Source organism: Streptopelia decaocto (assembly GCF_964273445.1).
Source record: "Streptopelia decaocto genome assembly, chromosome: 3".
Classification (NCBI taxonomy): Eukaryota; Metazoa; Chordata; class Aves; order Columbiformes; family Columbidae; genus Streptopelia; species Streptopelia decaocto.
The window spans coordinates 89,565,648-89,591,812 of NC_138656.1; the positions used below are offsets into that span (position 1 = coordinate 89,565,648).

A 26,165-nucleotide genomic window follows, 5' to 3' on the forward strand; every position below is an offset into this window, starting at 1 on the left:
TCATGAAAAGTGATTCCATATTGCTTTAAAAACAAAAACAACCCCCCTGCCCCCTCAAGCCAGCAGCACCCTCCCCTCCACTCCAAACACTAGCACTAGGTAGTGACTAGAGCCAATACCTGGGAATGTATCAATGCCAAATTTATCTCAGCACAGGAATGACTAAAGGATCAACTTCCAATTTATTAAATCCAATACAAATTCTGTATATAAACACTGTAGCAATATTTCACAGTGGCCTCCAGACTCATGCTTTCTCATATATATGAATAAATCCTCAATCGTACTTTATAATTATGAGGAGCTTTGAAATGTCCAGGCTGGTAATTTCAAAGCAGAGAAACATGTTGCCCAAGCCTCAAAAGGCCTTTCTCATAATGCTTACCCTTTGAGATGGAGCCCATGTGCTACTGATACATTCAGTGTAACAATTCATAATCATAGTCCCTGCAAATTCGTTCCTATATCACCTGCAATATCTGAAATTTTAAGTATTTCAAGATTATGATTTATACCTTCCCTATATTGAGATTAGTGTGAAACACTAATTAGGGTAAACAGATTTTATTGAGGTACATGTTTTTGACCTATGCAGTGATCGTAACATCTGTAGAAGACAGATGTCCCCCCATTCACCCACTGAAGTATCAGCTTTGAAATGGTAACGTATATACTGATACACTGATTTGTCCAATTGCAAGTGGTGTGGGATTTCCTTTTGTACTCTGCCAGTATCTCTCACTCTTTGCTCTGCCCTTTTACCATCTGAACCTCTTACATTTATTTTGCTACATAGTGTGCATTTGCATTGAAAGTAAAAATGCGTCTGTGTTTTTCATGGAAGTTTTTCAGCCCTCACGTGGTAAAGAGATGTACATTGCTCCTCTGCTAATGAAGGGAACATAAATCTGTTTCTGACAAAGTTAGGATCTCACCCCTCCCCACTGCTCTTATTTCAGCCAATACACAGCATTTAAAACTTAATTATATGTACTTCTGATTTAGTAGGCATTTTTTTTTTCACTTTCACTTTTACTTAATAATTTGAATACATAAACCAATATTACTGTAGTATGAAAGCTAAAAGTTACAATGATAACACAAGGAGAATTCAATGAATACAAAGGTTGAAGTCCCAGTGTTTATATTAACTTTATGTAATGATAGATTATAAATTTTTCTATATGGATTTAAATGCATAACTTAAGATTTTTATACGATAAAATGAAATTAATTTGATCAGAGATGTCTTGAATTATTAATCTGTTAATATATTTTTTCATCATCCAAGTTATTGTAAGCTAGATGAGATTTTTTGCAAAAAAGATCACTGGTAGATTGAAGAAAATGTTTAGTTTATGTTTACTAATGAAATATGCTACACATTTCCACATTTCATCTTACAGGGACCAAGATAGTGGCAATGGGTCTCAGATCTGTGCTCATAAAATGGATGGACTGCTAGTCTTTACCACTGAGTTTATCTGCAATGATGGAGAATGCCAGAAAAAATCTATATATATGCAACACAGCAAGCAGTGCTAATAATATGGATACAAAGTAAATAATAATACTGTAAATTATGACAACATAACAGATGTTCTGCTTTCAAAGTCGTATTATAGGTGTATTGCAAAAACTGGAATCAGATTGATTATAAGAGATGTTTACTCATCAATCAGCAATCCTACCTTTCTGTTTCAGTTGCAGAGCCTTTCCTAGTTTGTTTCTGGCTGCTATATCTTTCCACTTTTCTGGACTGCCTGTGAAATGATATGTCAGAAAAGAAACAAACAGAGAAGAAAAAGAATACAAAAATATGAGGATTATATATTTATTAATGTATTGTAAATGTAATAACGTAAATGGCTGACAGATGAAAAAGTGACAACTATCTGCATGGACATGCTGGTGAACTTGAGGTTTAAGACACATGGCCCCGATTAGGTTTGATTGAGGTTGATGGTGTGAAAGTTATGAGGTAACAAAACAGGGGAGGTAACATTAATCCTGACTGAATGTGCAGCTGGTTCCCACTTCACAGTCCGTATTTGATTAGAAACAATTCCTCCTCATAGGCCTTTTAGTCCTCTCTTGACAGCATAAAAAACAAATGTAGAGTAGACGGCAGGAAAAAAACATTGCAGAGAGGACCAGGAAATACTATTCAGAGGTAAACTTAAAAAAATGCTTTTAAATCTAAATTTCAAAAGCAAAACAAATACTGCAATAGATTAGATTCCAATAACGCTGCCACAGTATTAATAAAAACCTGGTTTCTCAAAAATCTTGTTGCATTAAAACGTCTGACAGTCTACACATTTACTTAGATAGTAAATAAGAACAACAAACAGTAATATGAGTCAATAGATACAAGAACAAAGGTAAAGCATGCTTCACCATTATGATCCAGGACTATACACGTACTATAAAGACCGCTGCAAGCCTTGTGTGTTCCAAAATTTCCATTATTATCCATAGATATTGGGATTTTCAATTTTAAACCTCTGATAATCATCATTATATATCAGGATTTTTAGAACAAAAAAGCGCAGACAGTGTTTCACAAGTGGTCAAAACCAGGGAGCAATGATTATTCATTGATAGATGAGAAAAGTTAAGAAATCCTAACCTGCATCTTGCACTAGTGCAAGAAACATGTATAGGAACTTGCAACAATGTAATCAATGTCATGTATTAACCTAAAAATGAATTACTGTGGGCAAAACAAATAGATAAAAATAATACTTAAAAAAATATTTTGTCCTTTCAAACCTTTGTGGTTATAAAGAGCAACACAGTGTCTAAACTGGAAGATATCTAAACATCAAATTATATCTAATCACAGAGGATTTTCATGAGTTGTACCCTCTGCAATATTTGATGAGTGCTATACTGTGATTCAGTGTGCTCCAAAACAGAGAAAATACTGCAGCAAAATACAAAATATTTTTTTTTGCACGAGCAGAGGTCATTACCAGATGTTCACCATGTTTTAAAAGAATATATTTTCTTACCAAAAATATCCCCTTGGATTAAAAATTAAAATCCCCTTTGTCCTCAAACTGTTTTCTCCAGGTTTATTTTTTGTATATTCTTATTACTTTTTAATTTTTTCTCTTTATCAGGACAAATACAAGGTAGATACACAGGGAACCAGATATTAAATACTGCAGCTTTACTTAAAGCCTACAGTTAGATCCACTGTATGCAGCAGCATTATCACTCAAATGACGTCACCCTCTTCATTTTCTGCTTGGATGGTTATGGGGCTTGTTTTCCTCTGACTCCTTATGTCAGTTGCTTAGACTCTGACATTATATGCAATGGAGAAAAAAAGCACACGGTGACCACTCTTTGTAGGGTGGAAAAGCTGAGAGTAGGAAATGCTTTCCTGTGAAAAGGGACAAAATAATACATAGCTCTAGTGAGCTGAATATACTTATTTCTCTGCTCTCTCTGCTGTCCTTGTGAGCAGCACACATTAGAAATACATTTAAAATCACAATTTCCTTCGTCTTTCCTTCTTCTTGCTAAGATGACACTGCATACAATTCAGTATAGCTGAACAGCCTAGTACAGCACTCGTGGTCATGGCTCAGCTTGAGGACACTCTGGGCATTGGCAGGTATGTATTAATATTAACACTAATATTTACAGGTGGGCATCCCTTCATGGCCGAAGAGCACAGTGGGGATAAGAGCACTCATGTCATACTCAAATTTACCTCTTAAACATACTTTCTAGGGGATTATAAATTATCTATGGACAATCCATGCATATATGCACTTACACATCAAAAGAGAACAAAAAATATAAATACGTGAAAGTATTATGCAGAGCATATGAGGAATATACTATAAGCAATGCCTCATTTACTTGAAACTATGATTTGAGTAAATAAGGATACCTCTGTGCTGTTCCAGGTTTAGCACTTAGGTGGTCTACACTGTCCTGTTCTGGAATGCAAGACTCCAGCGTCCTTGTTCTTCAGAAAATTTGGAAACATGGATGTGAATTTGGACAGAATGAGCAGAAACAGAGAGATGGTCACATGCAGTGAAGGTGGAGACATGCAGTAAAATATATAAACCAAAAGCATTAAGGCAGTATCGGGTGAGAAAAATTCTATTTCTCATTTCCCCTTCAGTTGATTTAATTCATACACTTTAAGGTAATGTTAAAATTTTCAGTCATAAAGCAACAATCTAAGATGAAATTAAGAATGAAAGCCACAATGATTAAAAAAAAACCCAACTTTTATACTCTACATGTTGAATGGCAGCACTGTGGCTGAATAGTTGCCATTATCCTTCTTGAGAATTAATCTACAGTATTGTTCATTAGACTATTACATAAACCTATACAGAACACCTTCCCTTAGGAGATTGAAAAATGCATATTTTGTCATTATATCATGAAATTATCCTGAAAATGCAAGTAAATTTCATAATTTCACATATTTTGATGAAAATTTCATATTCTATTGCCAGCTAGTCTGCTCGAGTACTAATTAACAACAATTAAATAGCAAAGTATAATAACTGACTCAGCTTTTAAAAAAAAATTCCAATAAAGCTCTGAATATTTCTTAGTTTCTGTAGTATTTTCATTTCTGCTGAAGCTGTTTAAGAAACTCAATTTGTTCACAGCTTTCAATTTGGCATAAAGATCATCAGCTTGTTGGTTTATTATTAGTTTTTTATGGAATATATGGTAAAACTAAATGTTTTCCTTGATATGGCATATCAATGTAAGACTTTTTTCAAATCTAAAACAGCTTTTAATGAGAAAACTCAGCAAAATTTGCAGTCCACCAACAATCTAGGGTATGTAATAAATTTGCATCTATATCTCCATTATGGTGAGGAAACAATAAAATCTCTCTTAAGATCGTAAGTCTACCAACTGTCACACCAAATCACTGATCAATAAGGCATTGTTATATATACAGACAAGCACTATTCATATATTATTTTATATACAGACAAGCTATTCAGAGTTCATGTGCAAAAGACCCTGTTTCCTCAAAATATTTAGCATTGTTGAGTGTAAGCAAAATCTACACACAGAAATATAATAATAGTCCTACCAAAATTAAAAATCACTATTCCTAAAGTGACAAAATAACATTTGTATAAAATCCAGTATCTAACATTTAAAGTAATTTATTACTGACTTGCATAAGAGACCGCAGTGGTTTGCAGTGAATCTGTTCATTTATATAGTATTAAAGCCATCACCAAGTCATGTTCAATACTTCCTGATTTTTCCTGAAGATTTCTGGAAGGCTGGACCTACACAGTACATGAGCTGGGAGGTACCAGAAGAGTACTTGCTCCACAGCTGAATTCAGGATGACTCCTGGACAAGCATTCTTACAGATGCTTGCATGACTGCCAAAAGCTACTTTACTGAAAATACATGAGAATTAATTTTTTAAAGGCTTATTTATCCAGTTTGGTTATGTGCTGAAATTATATGCAGACTTCTCCAAAAGAACAGCCTGAACAAAATTCCCATCTACCATTAAATGCTCAGCTTTCATTCACCTTGTTTTTATCATCACTTACGATATCTCCAGTTACCAGAAAGTCTTTTGCTTTAGACAGACTTTCTAATTCTAATTTCTAATATTTAAAAAAAAAAAAAATCTCCTAGCAATAAAGCTACCAAATTCAGCCCAAAAGCTCTTCTTTAAAAAATACATGATACTAACCAAGCACTTGTTGATTCTTAACACTGGAATAACAGATAATGCATGTCTTCATCTTATCAAGGTACAAATCACTTTTTCTAAAATGGCAAGTGAACGAATTCCAGAATAACAACAATCTTGCCAAAAGCTTTACTAAAATTTATATTATGAATCACTATCAATAAACACAATGTTGCAAAAACTGAATTTAAATGATTAAAATTAACTATAATGCATAAGTCATGTTTAAGAAATGTCATCAGAAATAGATCTTCTTGATTGCACCCTATATGCAAATTGGTCCAATTTGTAAAGTAAATCTGGAATGTACCCAAATGAAGAGTAAGATGACATCTGTCAAAGTCAATTAATCTGTGAAAATACAATTTGAAAGCAGTGATAAGCAGCTAGTTACCCCTGCTGATCCATCATTCCCTGACACCCACTGCATCTGTTGTCAAATTGACGCAAGCACAGCTTAAAAATACAGAAATCATAGAACTGAGTGGTGTTGGGCAAATGTCAAAGCTATGGGAAATATAATAATCAGCATGAATGTGTACTTAAAGACAAAGAAACAAAGGTAAAGCACCTTTGATTCCTTCACTGATACTCTCTCTCCAAACAAGGTGGGCTGTTATTTTGTATTGGCCTTCAATGCAAAGAGCCCAATGTTCTGTGAGCTTCTCTTAAACCGGGATCCTGGAACTGGGAGGTTGCAACCAGTCATCAGGATTGGGGGTAGCCTAAACACCTTCAGCACTGGCTGTATCGCTGGGATTTGGTGACCAGATGACCTGGGGGACTTTCAAGCACAAGAAGGCACTGCTTTCACTCAGCTCAAAATCTTTCCCAGAACAGATTTTATATCCTACAGATGCTTTATTGTAATATGTTTGCTAACAGGTATTAGATTGTATCAGTTTTTCTCTGCAAAACTTCAGCTGACATCAAAAGGCTTACAATTCTGTATTAAGAATGGCAGTATTTAGATGAAAACCTCATTTCACTGGTATGTCGTGATTATGATTTAATTCTAATGTCTTCAATGACAACAAGATTTTACGAAGTCTGATTCACTGAAGTCAAAGACAATTTTTCCATTGACTTGAAAAATGGAAAGCAAAATTACTTAAAAATGCCTCAAAGTACATTTGTAAACTATTAATAGCTGTCCCATCAAATGGATGTATTGGCAAAATTTCTAGAAATTAAGTGTCTGTAAGGGGGGACAGTTTTGAAATAACATTTCACATATTTCATTTTAAAATTTATAATGCTGCCTTACTCAAATAAAATAGGAAACACGATCCAAACACAATTACACACTTCCAACCTTGTATTAGTGGAATACATCCGGTATCAAGCAAACAAGACAAACTACACTATAAGTACTGTGGATAGACTTTATCAGAAGGTAAGCACTAGCACTATAGTAACTGAGTCTTAAAAGTTTTAACTGCAACTTCATGAGAGTTTACACATTTATGGATTATTTACATGAACCATCTGTATCCTGTCATTTGCTCTAACACAAAAAATTTGACGGGAAAATTTTGAAGGTGCATCTCAACAGAAATTATAATGTCCGCTTAAAAAAACCACCTCATCTATCTGGAAAAATAGAGGTAGAACACTCATGACAAGTAAAAATCAAAGGTTCTTCTATAATTCATAGGTGGCATTTAGAATAAGAATTTATTTAAAGCACTGGTGTTTTTAACCGAAACCTACCTTGTTGGGAAAACCTGCACCATGGAGACCATCATGATTTCAGACAGAATTTACAAACAGACCCAATTTTTACATGCATCAACTAGCAAGTGTTACCAAGACTTCTGACGTAACAGTGAGTTTAGTTTGTGGTTTTGGTGGTTTGCTTTTTTTCCCCTTATGAACAGTTTGTTAAAAAAACAGGAAAAAAAAATAAACACCTAGACAAGAACAGGCTCTATAACAAATACTTATCACATTATAAAGCACCACAGTGAAAACACCATCAACATTTACAGAAGCAGGTAAAAACAGACTAAAGAACATCGACAAAGTTGATGGTCTGTTGTATCAGACACTTTCTTTCATGGCTTGTGACCAGTCAGGCAAACAGAAAACTTGAAAAGACATTATTTCTTGGGTGCTTTATAGCAGTTCAACAAAATGCAGAGATGATACCTAAGCTGCTGTTTTATTTTGGGCTTCTGGAAGTTGTAAGTCTCTCTCTACATATATGCATACTTATAAATTTCAGGATACTCCTCTGTGAGTGCAGGATGCAGTAAGCTACTTTTCAACTGGGAGGAGTTGACTAGTACCTGTCATCCTCCGGAGATGCATGCTGGATATGAATCCTGGGACTAGTAGGTCGTCTCCTCTCTAGGGAGGGGGACCATCTACCCCTGTTTGCCCGTTCGATAAAACAGGAAAAAAATAGGATATTTAGTTTGTGATAAAATTAAATATATGGGATTTGGGACTGGAAAAATACCCCAAAAAGTTAAAAAATTGTGTAATTGAATTATTTTTCTAGCAGTTTTCTAGTTCCCAAGTATACCATTCCTGTGGCTGCTCACTGCAGAAACATTACAGCTGAAAGAAAGACAGTGTATGCCCACAGATGAAAAATTTAGACTGATATTAATCTATTACATAGTGTACCATTAGGTTTTCAAATGTTATCAAATGGTACACTATCTAAAAGCCTGTCATTCACACAGAAAGTCATAATTCCAAACCTAGAAGAGCTTTTCAAAGACCATATGATGGTTATTGCTTGTTGACTACTGGCTGGTTTCTTTGTTAGGCCCATCTTTCCTAGCTCTTTGCACGGAAAAATGAATTCTCAGTAAAAATGTAGGACTATGAATTATAAGAAAAATTCTAAGACATGAAGTGACCCTTTTCTGGAACACAATGAGTGAGTAAAGGTAAATTAATGAGCAACAACTAAGCTACAACAACATTTGTGTAGAAGTACCTGCGTAATTTTTCTTGCTTTAAAAATATCTATTAAAGTGTGTGCAGCCAGCTTGCTCTTCTGTTCATTTCTCTGCATTCCTGCAGTACATACCAGCAGATTATGTTATATAATTAAGTTTAATAAAAAGAATCTGAATTGTGAATGAAAACTGGTGTCTTACATGACTTTTTAATTGAACAAGCTCATTTAATTTAGATTGATGTATACTACGCTATAGACTGGTGTTGCTTATTTTGTTAGGATGTTATGTGATTGTAATAGTACAAGTGTATGCATAACAGTTTACAAAATCAAAATATACTGATTAATTTACAAACAGTAAAATGTTTACAGAAACTCTGCATATTTCACTTTCTGAGGCATCCTTCCAGTCCACGTAATAAGGAAAAGGGTTTGATTTATGGAACATGCAAATAACAAAAGCTTCAAGGAGATTAGCATCACTTGAACAGTTAGGAAGATATTTCAGAAATTTCAAGAGGTTGTTAGTAGTTAGTTTCTTTTTCTCTCCAAAGCAAGAGTTAAAGAAAACATTAATGCATCAGTGCATTCAGTCAAAGCCCTTAATATGCTGATATCTACTATAACTATTAAACAGCACTTGATAGAATTAAGTAGGCCATGCAGTATGAACTTTGAGAACATGCTCTTTCACTGAATTTTGAATGACCATAAGCTCCAGTACGATGCTGACAAACATGCAACAACCTATTCCTTTATGTGGTTGAAAAGAACTGTAAACACAATATGCCGAATACTTAGTGCAAACAGTTATTTTACTGTACATTATTTTAAACATAAATAGTGACATACAACAAAACTTCCTTAACAACATGCAAGATAAACACCTAATACTTCAGACCTATTAAAAAACCCTAGAAAAAACAAGATTAAATAAGGACAGGTCTTAACTGCATCAGCTGACACTTCCAACTTCTCTACTATCTATTTATGAATAGGTAACAGGTAATTGTTGGGCTCTGTATCCTGTTCAGGTGGTGGTGGGCAGCTGACAGCAAACATCCTGAAGATCTTTGAAAATATTCTTACTGTAGCAAAGTACCTCAGAACAAACATAACACAGCTGCTGGGGATGCATTTTACAGAGATGCTGACCCTGTTGTACAAGAACTAATCCCTGGGCTTGCGCTCCTCACTTTTATTTGTTCAGATCTCCACTAACGAACCTCTCAGGACCAAGACACACAAGTAGCACCAACCCATCCAACTGCTAACTGGTGAGACACACAATTGCTGGCAACACACTACATATTATAAAGTAACTATAATTGGCTGCAATTTTAAATCAAGATGCTAATATGACGGGAAATCACTGATGAATCAGTTCAGATACCGCACTTAAATCTCATGCCTACACGCTTTCCTGACTGGAGGCTGGGGGAAGCAAACAAATTTCTCTGTTCTAAAGAAATTGTGCCAAATTTACATGGAGAAAAAGCAGATATTTTGAGACAGAGTGAAAAGGACAATTAAAAATTATACTTAATGAAGTAGTACCAGCAAAAAACCATTTCAGTGGCATTAGAGGATATTTATAACTATATTGCAAACTAACAAATGCCTTGCAGATCATCACAGGAACTTCAACAACACAGTCATTTTGAAAAAAACCAGCTTGGAATAAACAGGTGAGGCCCTATCTTGAATCCTGTGATCAGTTTTGGGCCCCTCATCATAAGAAGGACATTGAAATACTAGAGAGAGTGCAGAGAAGGGCGATGAAGCTGGTGAGGCATCTGGAGCACAAGTACAGTGAGGAGCAGTTGAGGGAACTGGGGCTGTTTAGCCTGGAGAAAAGGAGGCTGAGGGGAGACGTGATTGCTGTCTGCAACTACCTGAAAGGAGGTTGTAGTGTGGAGGATGTTGGTCTCTTCTCCCAAGTGATAGGATGAGAAGAAATGGCCTCAAGTTGTGCCAGGGGAGGTTTAGATTGGATATTAGAAAAAAATTATTCACAGAAAGGGTTGTCAGGCATTGGAACAGGCTGCCCAGGGAAGTGGTGGAGTCACCATCCCTGAAGGTGTTTAAAAGGTGTTTAGGCAAGGTTCTTAGGGACATGGTTTAGTGCCAGAGTTAGGTTAGGTTATGGTTGGACTTGATGATCCTGAGGGTCTCTTCCAACTGAAATTATTCTATGATTCTATTCTATGTTTAAAAAAAAAAAAAAATTTAAAAAAAGGTAGGCATGGTACAACTGTAGAGATATATTAGCAGGGTCTGGATCTTTCTGAATATTCTAGCGTATACTGTGCCAAAGAGAAATACATGAAGGATTAAGTTTTGTACCAAATGATCCTATTTACCAAAAAGCTTCAGCGGGTCTGTATCAGTTTGCCAGTCAAGTTATACAGACTTCCCTTGCTCAAATGATGAAGCTTATAGCAGGAGAAAGGGAATGTCTTTTTTGATGTTTTGGGATTTTTTTGTTTTAGCACAACAATCCTTATGTATCCCAAATTCATACATGTTGCTGCAAGTATGTTTCTGTTGGTATATGTGGGTCAACAAAATAACTTTTACTGCCAAAGCAGCATCTTAAAAAACAGGGACTACTCTAACCGTTCCAAATGACATGAATGATGATGTATAGAACTTAGCAATTAAAACCCTTTCCAACAAATCACTAACATAGAGAAATAGGGCTCTACTGTCCATCATTTACACACATAGAATATAATTTTGGTAAAAAAAGCTCAAGTGGACAATTTCAACTCTTGATCTCAAATACAACCTAATATATAACCTCTGAGACAAAAGGTTAGGGCAATAAGTAGAAATAATTGTCCATAGGTGAGTATACTAATAATTTTATTGAAGGAAGTATGCAATGCCACATTTACAAGTCTGTATTTATATTTTGAGGACTAAAAGTCCAAATTTTAAAATAAAATCTACAATTTCATTGAGGGGGTGGGGAAGAAACACCACGAAAGCAACTAATAATACCTAGGTCCCTCAAATATAAGAGTAATAGTAATAGTAATAGTAATAGTAATAGTAATAGTAATAGTAATAGTAATAGTAATAGTAATAGTAATAGTAATAGTAATAGTAATGGAGTGGTGCTGTACAGATTGGACTTCACAAAACCATATAGTGTTTCTCCTTGCTACGAGCAGGACCAGCTCTACACCTGATAGATGTTTGTCTAATCTCTTCTCAGACAGTCTGCAGTAATGAAGCCACAACCTTTTCCATATTGTCTATTATAGTGTCTCATTAGATTTGTTTCAAAAAAAGCTTTCCTATTGTTTAAGATGAACCTGTCTCACTGTATGATAAGTCCCTTATTCTCATCTTGTCCAGCAGAGAAACAAAATGCTTTCTACATACCTTGGACTCAATTCCGTGTTCTTCACACTGAACTTTCCTCTATCATTCCTTCAGCTGATCGCTAAACCTCACACTAAAGTGTAGGCAGATACATTCAACAGTGGAAAATTACATCCTCTAAAATCAGCTTTCCCCAAAACAAAAATATTAATTTGGTCATTCTAATACATTAAATATAACATTTTCCTCCAAAAATTGGGCTGTATTTGAAAAAGATCATCTATGTTGGTCAAAAAAAAAAAAGTTATGTCCGAAGTCCTCTGTCAGAGCCACACAGATCTAACTATTTTCAACACAACCATCATGGAAAATTTGAATATTAATTTGCTAAAAAAAGAGCTTTTCAAAACTCTCATGAAGGATCTCAAGTCAAAAGCATTTATTTAAGACTTCTAAAAGCAAAGAAGTAAAAGTTTCATAGTGATGGACAATTGTTCCGGATCAGGCCCAGAGATGATTTGGTAAAATCATGAGGTTAATAGTTGGACTCGATGATCTTAAAGGTCTTTTCCAACCAACATGATTTTAAAATTGTGTGCTTAGTAGCAGCAGAAGCTATTAACACAGATTAAACACTTTTCTTTATAAGAAGATAATGAAAAATGCTGCAGATTCTGTGCCATGGCTGTTGGACGGAGATTGCTGGACACGAATTATAAAGACATAACAGAACTACTGAACATCAGTGACAGGTGTAGTTTTGAGTATCGTATTTTAACTAGATAGTTTACAATTGCCAGTTAGTGTTTCACTGAACATTCACCTCGATAGGTGTTAAATGAAAGTACAAAACATATACTGGTCATGTCCATACGACATTACATTAAATAGCTGCTTGAAGATTAATACAGCCATATATATCTTCATACTTAATTATTAATAAGATGCTACGATATTTTTTAAAAATCTAGAATGATGCCTTGTATTTTATTCTGAGTGGCCTTATTTTTGTCATACTTTTTTCTTTTAATAATAATGTATATGTTATCTATGATATCTTGAGCTCAATCTTGAAAATAAATGAACTAGTGTAGATCCATTGAGAGATCGCAACAGAACATTAACCATTCCTCTGCAACAAGGGCACAACTTGAGAAGAGCAAAGTTTCAGTCACAGAGCAGTGGCAAGTGGGGAAAAGAGAAATTTCACAAAAAACTCAGAAGAAATCTTATGTCAAAGAGAAAAGTATGTTCTTATTGCCTTTCTTCAGAGGTCCTCTCCCACAATAATAAAAATGTTGCAGCTGTTCTAACCATCACACTGAGGGTTGACTGACAAAGCAACTTTGCATTATTCACTGCCACACTAGTTTAATATGTACTGCACAGATGAAATTGTAATTCCACCATATTCCCACTCAATGGGAGCCTATTTTCGCCTTTGGTGAAGCTAAAATCTCACTCTAAAATGCTATAGTGCTTAGCCAAAATGACTGAAAGTGCTGAAAATTCCTTTGTGGAACACACCAGTAGTATTTGTTTCACCCGAGGTTTTGAAGGAAGCTCTTGTAATATTAAAAATTCAGAAAGCATCCATAAAATGCTTGCACAAGGTATATGACACAACAGTATTTCATTTAAATTGCAAACTTGTCTCCTGAAGACTTATGTGAGCCTTAATACAATGTCACAGGGTGAAAAAACTTAATGCAGTGACTTGCCTTGTAATTGCAAAAGCAAATGCAGCAGATTAGATGAAGAAAGCAATGTTTGGCTGTTTTGTAGAAAAATACATCACTATACAAACTACAGTTCTGTTTTGAAAGGTGTGAGTTTTGTCATAATTCATAAATTATGTCACTGCCTTATTAATAGTTCACAGAACAGGCAAGAAACAAACGTAATACGTTTTAGCACGTGATGATGGAGATTAACAACCAAAACTCTTAACACTGCAATGCTATTATCAGCATACTGAGGACTTTTGTAACAATGACATCAGCTTGAACTAAAACAAGGAAAGAAGCCAGAAGCAGATACAAACTCCAACACATAATTTACATGACACACATGAATACAGGAGCAAAAATGTCTACAAATCCCAAAGCAGACATGGATGTACAAGAATGTAGAGTACTCATATGAAGAAAAACAAAACTGAGAAAGATCACCAGCACAGATGACAAGAAATTCATAAGTTTTTATTTTATACCTTTCTCGTTCTGGTGAATGCAAACTAGTATCTGGTCTCAAGCAGTTGGTACTAGCACTCCTAGCCCTGTCAAGGGAGGGCTGTAGTTCACTAGTGCCAGTGCATTGCATCCAATGGTAGAAGAGAAAGAAAAAGAAAACAAAGGAATACAATGTTAGATATTAACTCATAAAATAATGTTCTTTTTACAGAAAATGTAGAATCACAATGATTTAATTAAGGAAAACGTAAAAGAGCTGACTGGATGACAGTGCCAAGATTTCTTTAGAAAATAAAAGCCAACAAAAGACTGCTAGAAAATTTTTTTGCTAAGATTGTTGAAATGTTTAAAACTGAATGAGACAGAACAACATCCAGAAAAGCAGAATGAGAAATATCAATCAATTTAAATCCTTATTAACAACAGTAAATCTTAAGCCAACATAAAAGGATGTGATAAACTGCATATTACGTGAAATCACTTTACAGTGAAGCTCATTTATTCTGCAAATCCATATTAGATACCAAACAGGAGGAGGGATTAATCCTCAGCTTCTTACCTAACCAGTAGATCATCTCCAAATTTCGGTATTCGTGAATTAAGGCAATCACGAAGCAGTGAAATATCCTGTCTAATCACTGATTTGGTCTTAGCACATGCAGGAAGAGTTGAGCTTTGTAAATTAAAATTATTTAAACAAAATGAAAATAAATGTGACATGTAACCAAAATCTTACACATAAACAAAAGGATGTAACAAAGAAAAATACGCAACATATAATTTTAACAGTGAAAACAACTCTACCTAATACAAAGTGGTTTGGGATTTTTTTGTAATGTAAGGGTTAATTTCAACTGTTACATGAAGTTATTTTAGGATTATATCTCTTATCTCTCACTTATTAAAAGTGTATGAAACTTTTACTTTTTTTTTATTTAACAAGGGAAAACTAATATTTTATTTTTTTAAAAAGGAACTAACTACTTAAAGGTGACTCTAAGCACTTCTTACCTGTATAGGTTCCAATGAGTACCATTTTCTAGTAAAGGCATCTTGGGTGGTAATGTTTTATAGTGCCTAACAGAGCTTCTTGAATGTGGTGGAAAAGAAAAGAAAACAGAACAATGCAAAAACATGCCAAAAATAAAAAGACGGGTAAAGGTAAGCCAAGACTGACCCAAACGGAACATAAATGCATAATATTCTACTACATTTAATAGCTGTACAAGTAGATTTTTCTCAACTATTGTGACAGCTATCTGGGGGGCAAATTTTTGTATTTGCACTTTTGTTAATACTGTTCATGAACTCATGGCAATTCTAATACAGCTCAGATGTTTTCCTTGTAATGAAAGTAATCTAAAGTCAATTTAAAGAGATTTTTAATTAAAATATACAAGCATTTGTAAAGGATTAGGTTGATATTAAACTTGATCTTTAATTCCCTTAATGATGCCTCACTTAGACCTACAGAGACTTTTACTTTAGTAGCTAGGCATGAAAAGCTTGCTAAAACAGTGATACATAGTATCACAAACTGAATTACAGATGTAATGTATTAATATAAGCTAATTAAAAAACCTACGAGATCTACTATGTCAGCCAGCACAGCAGCACTCTGAGATGTTACAACTGTCTAATATAATCACTTACAGTGAGATTTTTAAAGGTGAAATGTTTGCTTTATTATCCAGCTCTACTCAATGAACAAGAGAGAAATTTAAAGGCAGACAGTGGCTGCCAAATGGAAATCATGGCCATTTAATGGTTAAGGGTTAATAATCAAGTTCTAAAAATTTACCATATACCCTACCAGGATATAGCTGCAGTGCTATTAGCAGAAGAACCAGCAGACTTGAGGACTTTTCAGCTTCAAGAACGCTCTGTCCTAACAGGACGGAAGTGCTCACCGGGGTACTTTCCATCATTTATCAGGCTAACTGTGGAGGACCCAGTTGACTGGACGTTAGCAAACGTGATACCCATCTACAAAAAGGGCTGGAAGGAGGATCTGGGGAATTACAGGCCTGTCAGTCTGACCTTGGTGCTGGGGAAGGTCATGGAGCAGATTATCTTGAGTGACATCTTGGGGCATGTACGGGACAACCAAGAGATCCGTCCCAGTCAACATGGATTTATGACAGGCAGGTCCGGCTTGACCAACCTAATCTCCTTCTACGACAAAGTGACCACTTAGTGTATGAAGGAAAGGATGTGGATGTTGTGTACTTAGACTTCAGCAAAGCCTTTAACACTATTTCCCACAGCATTCTCCTGGAGAAACTGGAAGCTCATGGTTGTACTCTTCACTAGGTAAAAAACTGGCTGGGTGACTGGGCCCAAAGAGTTCTGGTGAACAGAGTCAAATCCAGTTGGCGGCTGGTCACGAGTGGTGTTCCCCAGGGCTCGTTATTGGGGCCAGTTCTGTTTAATCTCATTATCAATGATCTAGATGATGGGATTGAGTGCACCCTCAGTAAATTTGCAGACGACACCAGGTTGGGTGGGAGTGTTGATCTAGTGGAGGGTAGGAAGGCCATATAGAGGGATCTGGACAGGCTGGATTGTTGGGCTGAGGCCAGTTGTATGAAGTTTAACAAGGCCAAGTGCCAGGTCCTGCACATGGGTCAGGGCAACCCCAGGCAGCGCTACGTGCTCAGGGAAGAGTGGCTGGAAAGCTGCCTGAGGAAAAGGATTCGGGGTGTTGATTGACAGCTGGCTGAACATGAGCCAGCAGTGTGCCCAGGTGGCCAAAAAGGCCAACAGCATCTTGGCTTATATGAGGAATAGTGTGGCCAGCAGGACTAAAGAAGTGATTGTGCCACTGTACTCGGTGCTGGTGAGGCCGCACCTTGAATCTTGTGCTCAGTTTTGGGCCCCTCACTACAGGCAAGACATTGAGGTGCTGGAGAGAGTTCAGAGAAGGGCAGCAAGGCTGGTGAAGGGTCTAGAGAACAAGTCTTATGAGGAGTTGTTGAGGGAACTGGCGCTGTTTAGCCTGGAGAAAAGGAGGCTGAGGGGAGACCTTATCGCTGTCTTCAGCTACCTGAAAGGAGGTTGTAGTGTGGAGGGTGTTGGTCTCTTCTCCCAGGTAACAAGTAACAGGATGAGAGGAAATGGCCTCAAGTTGCATCAGGGAAGGTTCAGATTGGATAAGAGGGAAATTTTTTTTTCACAGAAAGGGTTATGAAGCTTTGGAAGTACATCTGAAGTTCATAATATAATATTTACTTTGGGAACTAAGTGAGAATTTAAGCATGGTCATTGAAGAACTCAAATGAAATTTATCATCTTTAAGAGGGAAAGGAAAAAACACTGACTGTGGGCAAGGACGGGGGTGAAGATATAGAAAATGCAGCAGAAAGAGAACGGCCATAGGAAGGAGGCAGGAAAATTTGCTGTTATATGCCAATAAACAGACATAAAATAACAGGGGGTAAAATGAATGATTAAGCTTTAAAACTAAAAATATTGAAGGAAAAGCTTTTTTAGATGAAGTATGAGAATGAAACTCTTTCTACTGATAATAAAAACTTGAATTTTAATTTAACAGCTTCACTGATGCACAGGTTTTTTTTGAAATTTTTATTTATTATTTTACCTTTATACCACTGTGCCTTATAACAGAACTCTATCACAGCATCTTCAATGCTATTTCAAATGCAATGAAAAGAATTAAAGCAACCTGAGGGATATTCTAAAATCCCTACTCTGTAGGGGAAAATCCTACACCAAATAAATTAATAAGCACTTTGGACAACACGGGTTTAAAAGTTTGATGGTTTTAAACTTATAGCTTTGACATAAAACTGCTAGCAACACCCAAATCCTAAACAGAAAAATGGTTAACTACTTGGCTGAAGTAGTTGAATGGTTAGTTACTTCCACTTCTACCTACATTTTTACTGATTCTAAATGGAAGATTTTCTGCACAAGCTGACATATTTTTAACAAGGTTAACAGATGTGATGAAAATAAAGGGGTGCAGAGGCAGAATTATATTAGTTACATACAGATATTTCAGTCCCATTTAGTTTAATAACATTGGGAAGAGTTGAGACAGGGAGTTCCAAGCTTTGGAACAAGAGATTAATGAAGACTGAAGATGAGCCCAAACTACAAAGCTTATGCCTGGATCTAATTTATAGCACAATCTACAGATGCAAAAACAAGTTACATGAGACCGCTCAAATCTGGGGTTCTCAGTGAGTAGTCATTAATCACTGTTCTTTCCTCTACAAGTGACCATAATCAGTATGAGACTAGGTGTCACAACAAGCAAAGATTGTTGGCTTGGGCATGGCTGCAATACAAACATAAAAATGCAAATAAAAGCAAACATAAAAACACTTTAAAGGGAATGTTTGAAATTATAAAAACATTGTCATGCATTGAGAGATCAGGACTTCTGTGACTGGACAGAAAATCTACCACAAAATACAACCGCAAAATCAGAATTTCTTCAACTGCTTTAATCCTTACTATTGAAGTTCACAAACACATATAGGCATCTCAATCTGAATTGAAATGAATGAAAAAGAAAACTGACACCAGATCACAATGTACTAGGAAGTTCTTTACTTACTGGAACTAAATACACTAGGGAAAGAAGTCAGGCACACAAAATATAGACAACTAACCAGATGTCTTCATGATTACCAAATTCCTGTATTTACCTGATGGTATGTAGGCACTCTGCACTTCTTCCTCGTTTTGCTCTGGGCAGCATAAGAAGCTCACTGCACAGACAGGATGGGTGGTGAGTGAAACAGATATAATTATGAAGCATTAGATGACATGGGTTATGCCAATGATATGCAAATGAAAACATAAAAAGAAGCAAGAAGCTTCCACCCAGAAAGATAGGCTGAAAATGTCCAAACCCAGACTGCACTTCTCAAAAATATGAGAAAAAAAATGCCTGTGATAGCTACATTTTCAACAAATTCCTTTTAGTGTGGCACATAATTTTGTGGGATTTCTCCTTTTAAAATTCAGAAGTACTGTTTCAGAGCTCTTAATGACAAAAGGAATCCATAAACCAGCTAAATTTCTCCAATTATGTCCTTTCTTTTGAACTAATTAATGTAGAAATACTTTAGGAAAAAAAAAAAAAGAAAAAAGAATGGTGCGGGCTGTTTGTTTGTTTTCCTGAACTACAAAAACGTGCATGAAAAAGCAGGAAGGGTTTGCTACTAATTTATTGCAGATCTATTTATGGGAAAAACAAAAAAGTATCTTCACTGGAAATAATACATCTGGCCAAATATAAATTCTAGCTCAAAGTTCTTGACATTATTTTTTAATGCAATCTTAAAGAAACAAAAAAAATACTAATCTACCATCAGACTTTTTAATTTTTTCCAATTGAGAAAATCAGCTGTCTATCATATTTTTTCATTTACTGCAACCAAACACATGCTACAGCCAGCAAGATGGTAAAATTAATACATAGTTATGCCTATGGTAAGTATGACTATGATATGAAATATCCCTTGAGTTAATCTTGTAGTTGTATGCAGTGCAACACAATCAGAAATACCAAGCTCCAAACCTCCTCATTATCAGAAATATGAAATTAAACCTAAACTTCATGGAAACGTGCTTAAAAACGTCTTAAAAGCAGCAGGGAATCATATGAAGTACTATGGTGACAAAGAGAGAAAAGATAACAAAATAGATAAAGCAGCAGTTCTTTAATGTGTTTTGGGCTTCATGCCATTATCAAATGACCCATTTAACTGATGCAGTACAGGTAATAGTTATCTAAAATTCTAAACTGGGCAGTTTGAAATAATGGCTTGTGAGTTGCATGTGAGATTCAAGTTTCCATCTGGAACTGCTAGCCTGGTTTTGATGCAACAATATGTATTAAATGTAAACTGAATTGCTTGGGTTTTTAAAGCAAAATTTCCATTCATAAGCTCAGAGGACTGACAGAATTTGTATGCAGGTTTCCAAATTACAAATAGAAATGCATTTTAGGAAGAAATTACCACTTTCTTAAGACTTGCAAAGTAGATGCGAAGTCCACATTAAATCACAGGATACTTTGTTAATATTTAGCTTTGCTAAGCCAAAGAATATCTATTGTAATTGGCCCACACCAAACAGTAATATAAAATTCATCCAGAAAAGGGATATAAAATAGCAAATCCACCACAAAATCTTCAAGTTAAAAAAAAACAAAGCAAAAGAAACCATCACAGTAGACTACTGATAATATAAGACATAGTTATATAATAAATTAAGTCTGGGTTGGAGACATTTAAAATAAAGATTATTATTCTAAAGCAAGTGTTTTCTAATGTAATAATTTTAGTACTCACATTAATGGATTTTATTATTGGGAAAAAAAAAAAAAAAAACCACCAAAAAAATGAAAAGGTTCATGCCTTTGAAAATTGGATGATCCTTAATTCAGAATAAAGTATAGTGCTTAGCTAGATTTCCTAATAAAAAGCTTTTCCTAACAGATTTATATATATATATACACACACACGTGTGTGTGCATACATGTATATAAATATAGATATAAAATGGTACAGTGGACAAATCAGTTCCACTGGAAATTCATCACACTAGATGCTTTAGTAGGAGACTATAACAACTATATTTACAAAGATCTATTCAGAGTATTCAGAATTAATTTAGAATCAATAGCAGATCATTGAGAAAATAATCAATAGTAACCAGCAACTGTAATTTCTGCCATGTAACCATCAGATAATTACTGACCTTTCAATTCAAGTTCATGTTAGGTATCTACATGAATGTACTTGTTTAGATGAAGGGTTCAGTAAATGAACAATGTATAATACTTATACTATTATTGATACTAATACATAACAATGAGGTGGTTTTTTTAAAAAAAAATCCTTGGATGTGATAAAGAATCTTCCTCAACAAAAGCTCATTTTGATTTTCCCTATCATGCTGCTCTTACATACTGATAGACAGTGAAACCTGAGTTAAACAGTCTCCGCAACTGAAGAAAACTGGGGGAAAGATGAAAAAGAAAATGGGAAAAAGGAGACCACTGCAGACTAGATTATTGTTCAAGGAGAGTAAGTACATGGGCCCATCTCTAAAGCCTGCAAATAAGCCACGTACATCCTTCATGTCTGATTTTTAAACTTCTGAAAAGAATTTGCTGAACATGGAAAAGAACTGAAGACTACTTCTTACTCCTCTGAACAAATCCAGCAGCCCACTGCTGCTGTGGCTCTGGTCTGACGGCTCACCCCCAAAAAAGCCTCAATGCAAGCCCTGCTCTCTACGCATAATCCATTCATTGATCACCATTTATATCATGGCTTCAGGCTTTACTGGAATAAAATTTCCTGGATAATTAACAGTCTATATTTATTTCTAATGATAAAAGCTACTTTTAAACATCTCTTCTTCTTCAGATCTGCTGAAACAAGAAACCTGCTCAATAAATATCTTCAGGAATCTCCTGGATATATCACTACATACAAAAATAATAACGCAAAACATTTGCAACAAGTGGAAATTACTTGAATTAGATAACTATAAATCTGGCTACAACATTTAAAAAGCATTTCATTTCACCTCTGAAAGGAAATTCAGCACAACAATCCAACTTAGACAATTCCGTACATACTTCTTGCCTGTAAGGTCGAATTCTAAAATGTTCCAAATAAATCTTTAATTCCCATGTGTATGCTATCTCATTAGAAAAAGCAAAAGAGGCAAGATCATATACAAAACGGAACTAGTTTAACTACAAAAGTAATCTGTTATTCCATTTCTATATTGCTTCAAAACTGGACAAAGAGTTCCAGAGATTTTTATGGTTTATTCTTTACATGTTTTCACACCACTATCAAATGTATGTTCCATATTGAATTTACTGGATCATTTGGAAAGGTTTTGTCATCCTTACTCATAAAAAATAGTAACCTAGTGCAAAAAAAATTCCAAAGACACTACTAGGACAATTGATCTTATATGAATGGTAAAAGTTTGCTGTCATAGAGTAGCTATATGATTTTTTTTCAACATCATAAACTACACACAAACACGGATCTTCTATCTGACTGTCATGATTATATTTCCCAAAGACTGAGCTGAAATGCCTGTTTAAACATTTTTCAGCTATAAACTAAATGGAAATTTATGGATTTGTCCCTTTTATTAGAATATATTCCTAGATACCTGAAAACATTCTCCAAGGAGTGTAGCCACTGCATGTATTCCGGGGAGAGATGTGTGTCACGCACTTAAGATTGGAGATTTTTGCTAATTACAAGCACCGCAACTATCCTTGCTACGCTTAGCTATTATACCAGCTTCACCAGAATGTTACCCAAGATGCTGTGCACCTGCATGTATCAATGCCCAAAGCACAGGAATGCAATTCACAGTATATGCAACTCCCAACTAGTAGGAATGCATGCCTGTTTTTTTGCTGGCTATTGAAACAGATACATTCTGAGTTAAAGTAATAGCTAGGGCATATATGTGGATTTATGGTTTACTAGCAAAAATCTCTGGGCTTCACTCATGAAACAAACAGCAGAATCACACACAGAGGAGAATACTCCAGGACAAGCAACCAAGAACTGTTAGTCTAGGAACCTATTAAACCCAGTGCACAGTTTTACCAAAAAAGAGGTATAGATAATTTAACTATGACACTAGATTTATCAGTTAGGATGATTTCTCTCCCTTCCTCATTACTATCAGTTGTGTTTCTACTGAACACTTGAAAATTAGGCAAACCAACACAGACATTTCTGAACTTTTTTCCAAGTTCAGGGTGACGATGTACCTTTCTTGATCAGACAAATACTGACTATCCATGTCTCTGGATCTGTAATCAACTGGAGTTCTGGAGGCATCATGGTGTCTAGTTGGAGAACGTGATCTTCTCATCTGATGAATTTCATCTAAACTCCTGAAAGGCAAAAATATATATGATAATCTTATTTTCTGATAAGTAACACAGCTTAATGGATAACGGTACAAGTTGGTTGAAGGAAGTTTTGAATCCTTACATTGTTAATATATGACTTCTAAAAAAAATACAGGATCCTAAGACTAAAAAATTCCTACCTCTAATATAGAAAGCAGCCATTTCTATCCTATTTAGAAGCACATGCCTGCTTCTGTGTACACTGATGGATTCGATAATGGCATTTTCAAAGCCTGTACTTAAAGAATAACTGAGATGACACAACAACTGACAATAGGAGGTCCCATGAAATAAATTTTTAAGCATTTGTGGATTCATAGTCAGATTTCTAGCTGATTCCGGGCTGTCAGCTTTTTACAGATATCTCCAAGTACCCTTTAAGAATTTCTGGGATAGGATATGGGAACTTGCAGCAGATTTTATCAGTCTCGAACTAAGTGTTATACAAAAGGGGTATAATTTTGTATATATGCAGGTAAGCTCTGACCTCCGTGACAGTAATTTAAAGCTCTCTTCACACTGAAAAGAACAAGAAACTACTACTTGAAGGGCAGATTCTTCCTTTTGCTTAATAACTGCCATTGGAACAAGAAGCACTAGTATTTCAAAGTATAAAATGAAAGGATGGGTGGAATTGACTATTAAATATTTCATTAGTGCATTGTGCTTGCAGGTTGAAAGATACAAGAGCATATATAGTTGTTTGCAAGAACAGAACAAGGAACTTTCCTTCCCTCTACTATAAAAAAATGAGTCAGTGCCACAGCCTGTTTTATGCACAGCCATACTCTCCTGTATTACTGACAAATGCAGATGTGAAATAGCTTCATCTGTAAGATGCAGGGAGTGAAACAGCTTTGTCTGCAAGAACTGATGTAACAGAGAGAGATGCATGCAGGAACTTTAAATACACCCAAAATTTCAATGCACAAGAACAGTAATGGACAATGGAAAGGAAGAAGCAGGACCATCAGGATCCTCAATTGGAAGGAGAATATACCATCATTTTGAAACATTACGGATGTCTGGTATTAATTGATCAGTGATGCAACTCAAAAAAAACAGGCACAAGATGATGGATAAGGACAGTACTGTAGCACTGAATTTTGTACACGAAATTCAGCTGAGAAGGGTAGATTTTCAGTAAACTACCACAGCTAGTGAGCAATAATGTTGCTAGTGTAACACTCTTGCAATAATTCAAGAACAAAGCTTCCTTTAAATTGGAGGAAAGGGAAACTAGTAAAAACTGGATGATATTTAGAGTTCCATGAGAGGTTGCAAGAGAAGCTTATTGTGCTTAAACAGTCAGTACAGTGCTGTTCAAAAAAAAACATAAAGCATGCAAATGGAAAGTGAAAAAATGATTCTTCTATTAATAGGTTGTCTGTTAAAAGCAGTAAATGCAGAAAATAGAGGTTTATAAATCACTACCTGAATCTGAAGTATTTTTAACTTCTTCTATTAAAAATATCACTTTATGAATACAACTGGTAATTTCAGCTGGCTGTTACTTCAAAACTAGTTCAGTTCATAGTTACTATACAATTTGTACTTACTACTTATTATGCTACAAATAAACTTCAGTGGCTTCATAGAAGATTCAGCCACTGACTGAAAAAACATTTCCAAACCTACATATTAGTTATGGTACACAAACGATGAATCACAGAGAAAGCATCAGTAAGAAGAGGCAAGTCTTAAAAAGTTACAGTTCATCCCATGCATGCTCTTGAATGATTAACAAAAGCATCCATCAAGATCAAATACTACACTGTTAAATTCAGACACACACACACAAAAAATATTAAAATTGTGAAAAACTGCTGAACAAGAGAAAAGTCAATAATGCCAGATTATACAAACTTGAAACCAGTCAGTGCTCAACTAATTTGTGATGCCTACCTCTGTAATGGCACATTTGGTAAACGTGAACGGGTCCTGCCCTGATCGTCACCACGGTGAGGAGATACGGATCGTGAACGATGATGTGTTGTTCTTTGCTGTTCTGGCACAGTTAGCGTTGTAGATTTACTTTCTCTAGTACTAGACCTATAACCTACTGGCAAGAGGACAACAAAAGGAAATTAGAGAATAAAAGTCTGGGTTTGGAAATAATTCAGATGGTTAGTCCTTCCAGGAACACACATCTCAATGCTTACACAACTTTCAAGTTGTCATTCAGCTGTTGTACATTCCAACGTATCATGCAGGCAGGATAAATTACTAGCATTACCTTTAAATGTCTACATGTACAGAGACAGAGAAACTGAGATGATTTTCATTATGTACTGGAAGACGTGGTGGAGAGGACTGAAATAGTTTTCTGACTTGGGGAAGAGTACGCAGAGTAACCTGTATTTCAAAATTATCATAGAGTAGCAAATATTTGAAAGGAATCCAAGCAATGTAGGTTTATCTTATCTAACAAATGGAGAAGGCATGCTCGTGTAGGACAGCACAGACTCATCCAGGATTGCTCATAAATAAAGCATCCTTCTGACTCTTGTTTCAGCTGAATACAAATATGTTCTCCTACTGAACTTGGCCAAAGCCACCTACTTTCAAGAATTACAAGCATTTATAGTGTATTGTATAGAATACTGGGTGTTGTATACTCCAAAGAACATTTTTAACAAATACTATGGATGAGCTGTAAAGTTTCTCATAGTTTTTTTTTAAATCCTATGTAAAAATGAAGATAAAATCAGCAGAATGTTATTACATTTTAAAGTGTTGATATCCCTGTGCTTTTTTCCATGTAGCCCACTGTTTGCCTTGTTATACACTTTGCATCCCATCCTAAAACAGACAACGAAGTTCAGTAAGACAAATAGCTTTCAAAAGGTGCCTGTTACCTTTCCAAAAGAGCCTAAGGAGATTTTCTCAGACTTCAGTTGCTCATTTCTAGACATTTAAATTAGATTACGAGAATCCCTTGAAAGCAAATCCCCTCATCACAGAAAGGTTCAACCCTTGAGTCATCCCTTAATGACTTCACAAATTATTGTTTAGATTCCAAAATAATAATTTTGCTGTTTGTCTGAATTTTTCAAGCATTAC

General features: G+C 35.4%; 1 protein-coding gene across 9 annotated transcripts in view; it reads right to left on the reverse strand.

The window, feature by feature from the left end:
- The window catches only part of RIMS1 (regulating synaptic membrane exocytosis 1), a gene marked incomplete at its 5' end in the record, with an annotated part of 308,320 nt that overhangs the window by 89,464 nt on the left and 192,691 nt on the right, over nucleotides 1-26,165 (reverse strand). For 2 of the 9 annotated variants that reach the window (XM_082048670.1, XM_082048663.1), the window contains 9 exons: nucleotides 1,692-1,763; nucleotides 3,911-3,988; nucleotides 8,011-8,094; nucleotides 14,182-14,271; nucleotides 14,721-14,834; nucleotides 15,173-15,250; nucleotides 18,838-18,900; nucleotides 22,959-23,084; nucleotides 25,008-25,164. In XM_082048670.1, coding sequence (XP_081904796.1) covers nucleotides 1,692-1,763; nucleotides 3,911-3,988; nucleotides 8,011-8,094; nucleotides 14,182-14,271; nucleotides 14,721-14,834; nucleotides 15,173-15,250; nucleotides 18,838-18,900; nucleotides 22,959-23,084; nucleotides 25,008-25,164 — 862 coding nt within the window. The remainder of the gene's footprint in view (nucleotides 1-1,691; nucleotides 1,764-3,910; nucleotides 3,989-8,010; nucleotides 8,095-14,181; nucleotides 14,272-14,720; nucleotides 14,835-15,172; nucleotides 15,251-18,837; nucleotides 18,901-22,958; nucleotides 23,085-25,007; nucleotides 25,165-26,165) is intronic. The other 7 variants (XM_082048664.1, XM_082048671.1, XM_082048666.1 and 4 more) reach the window with 7 other exon arrangements.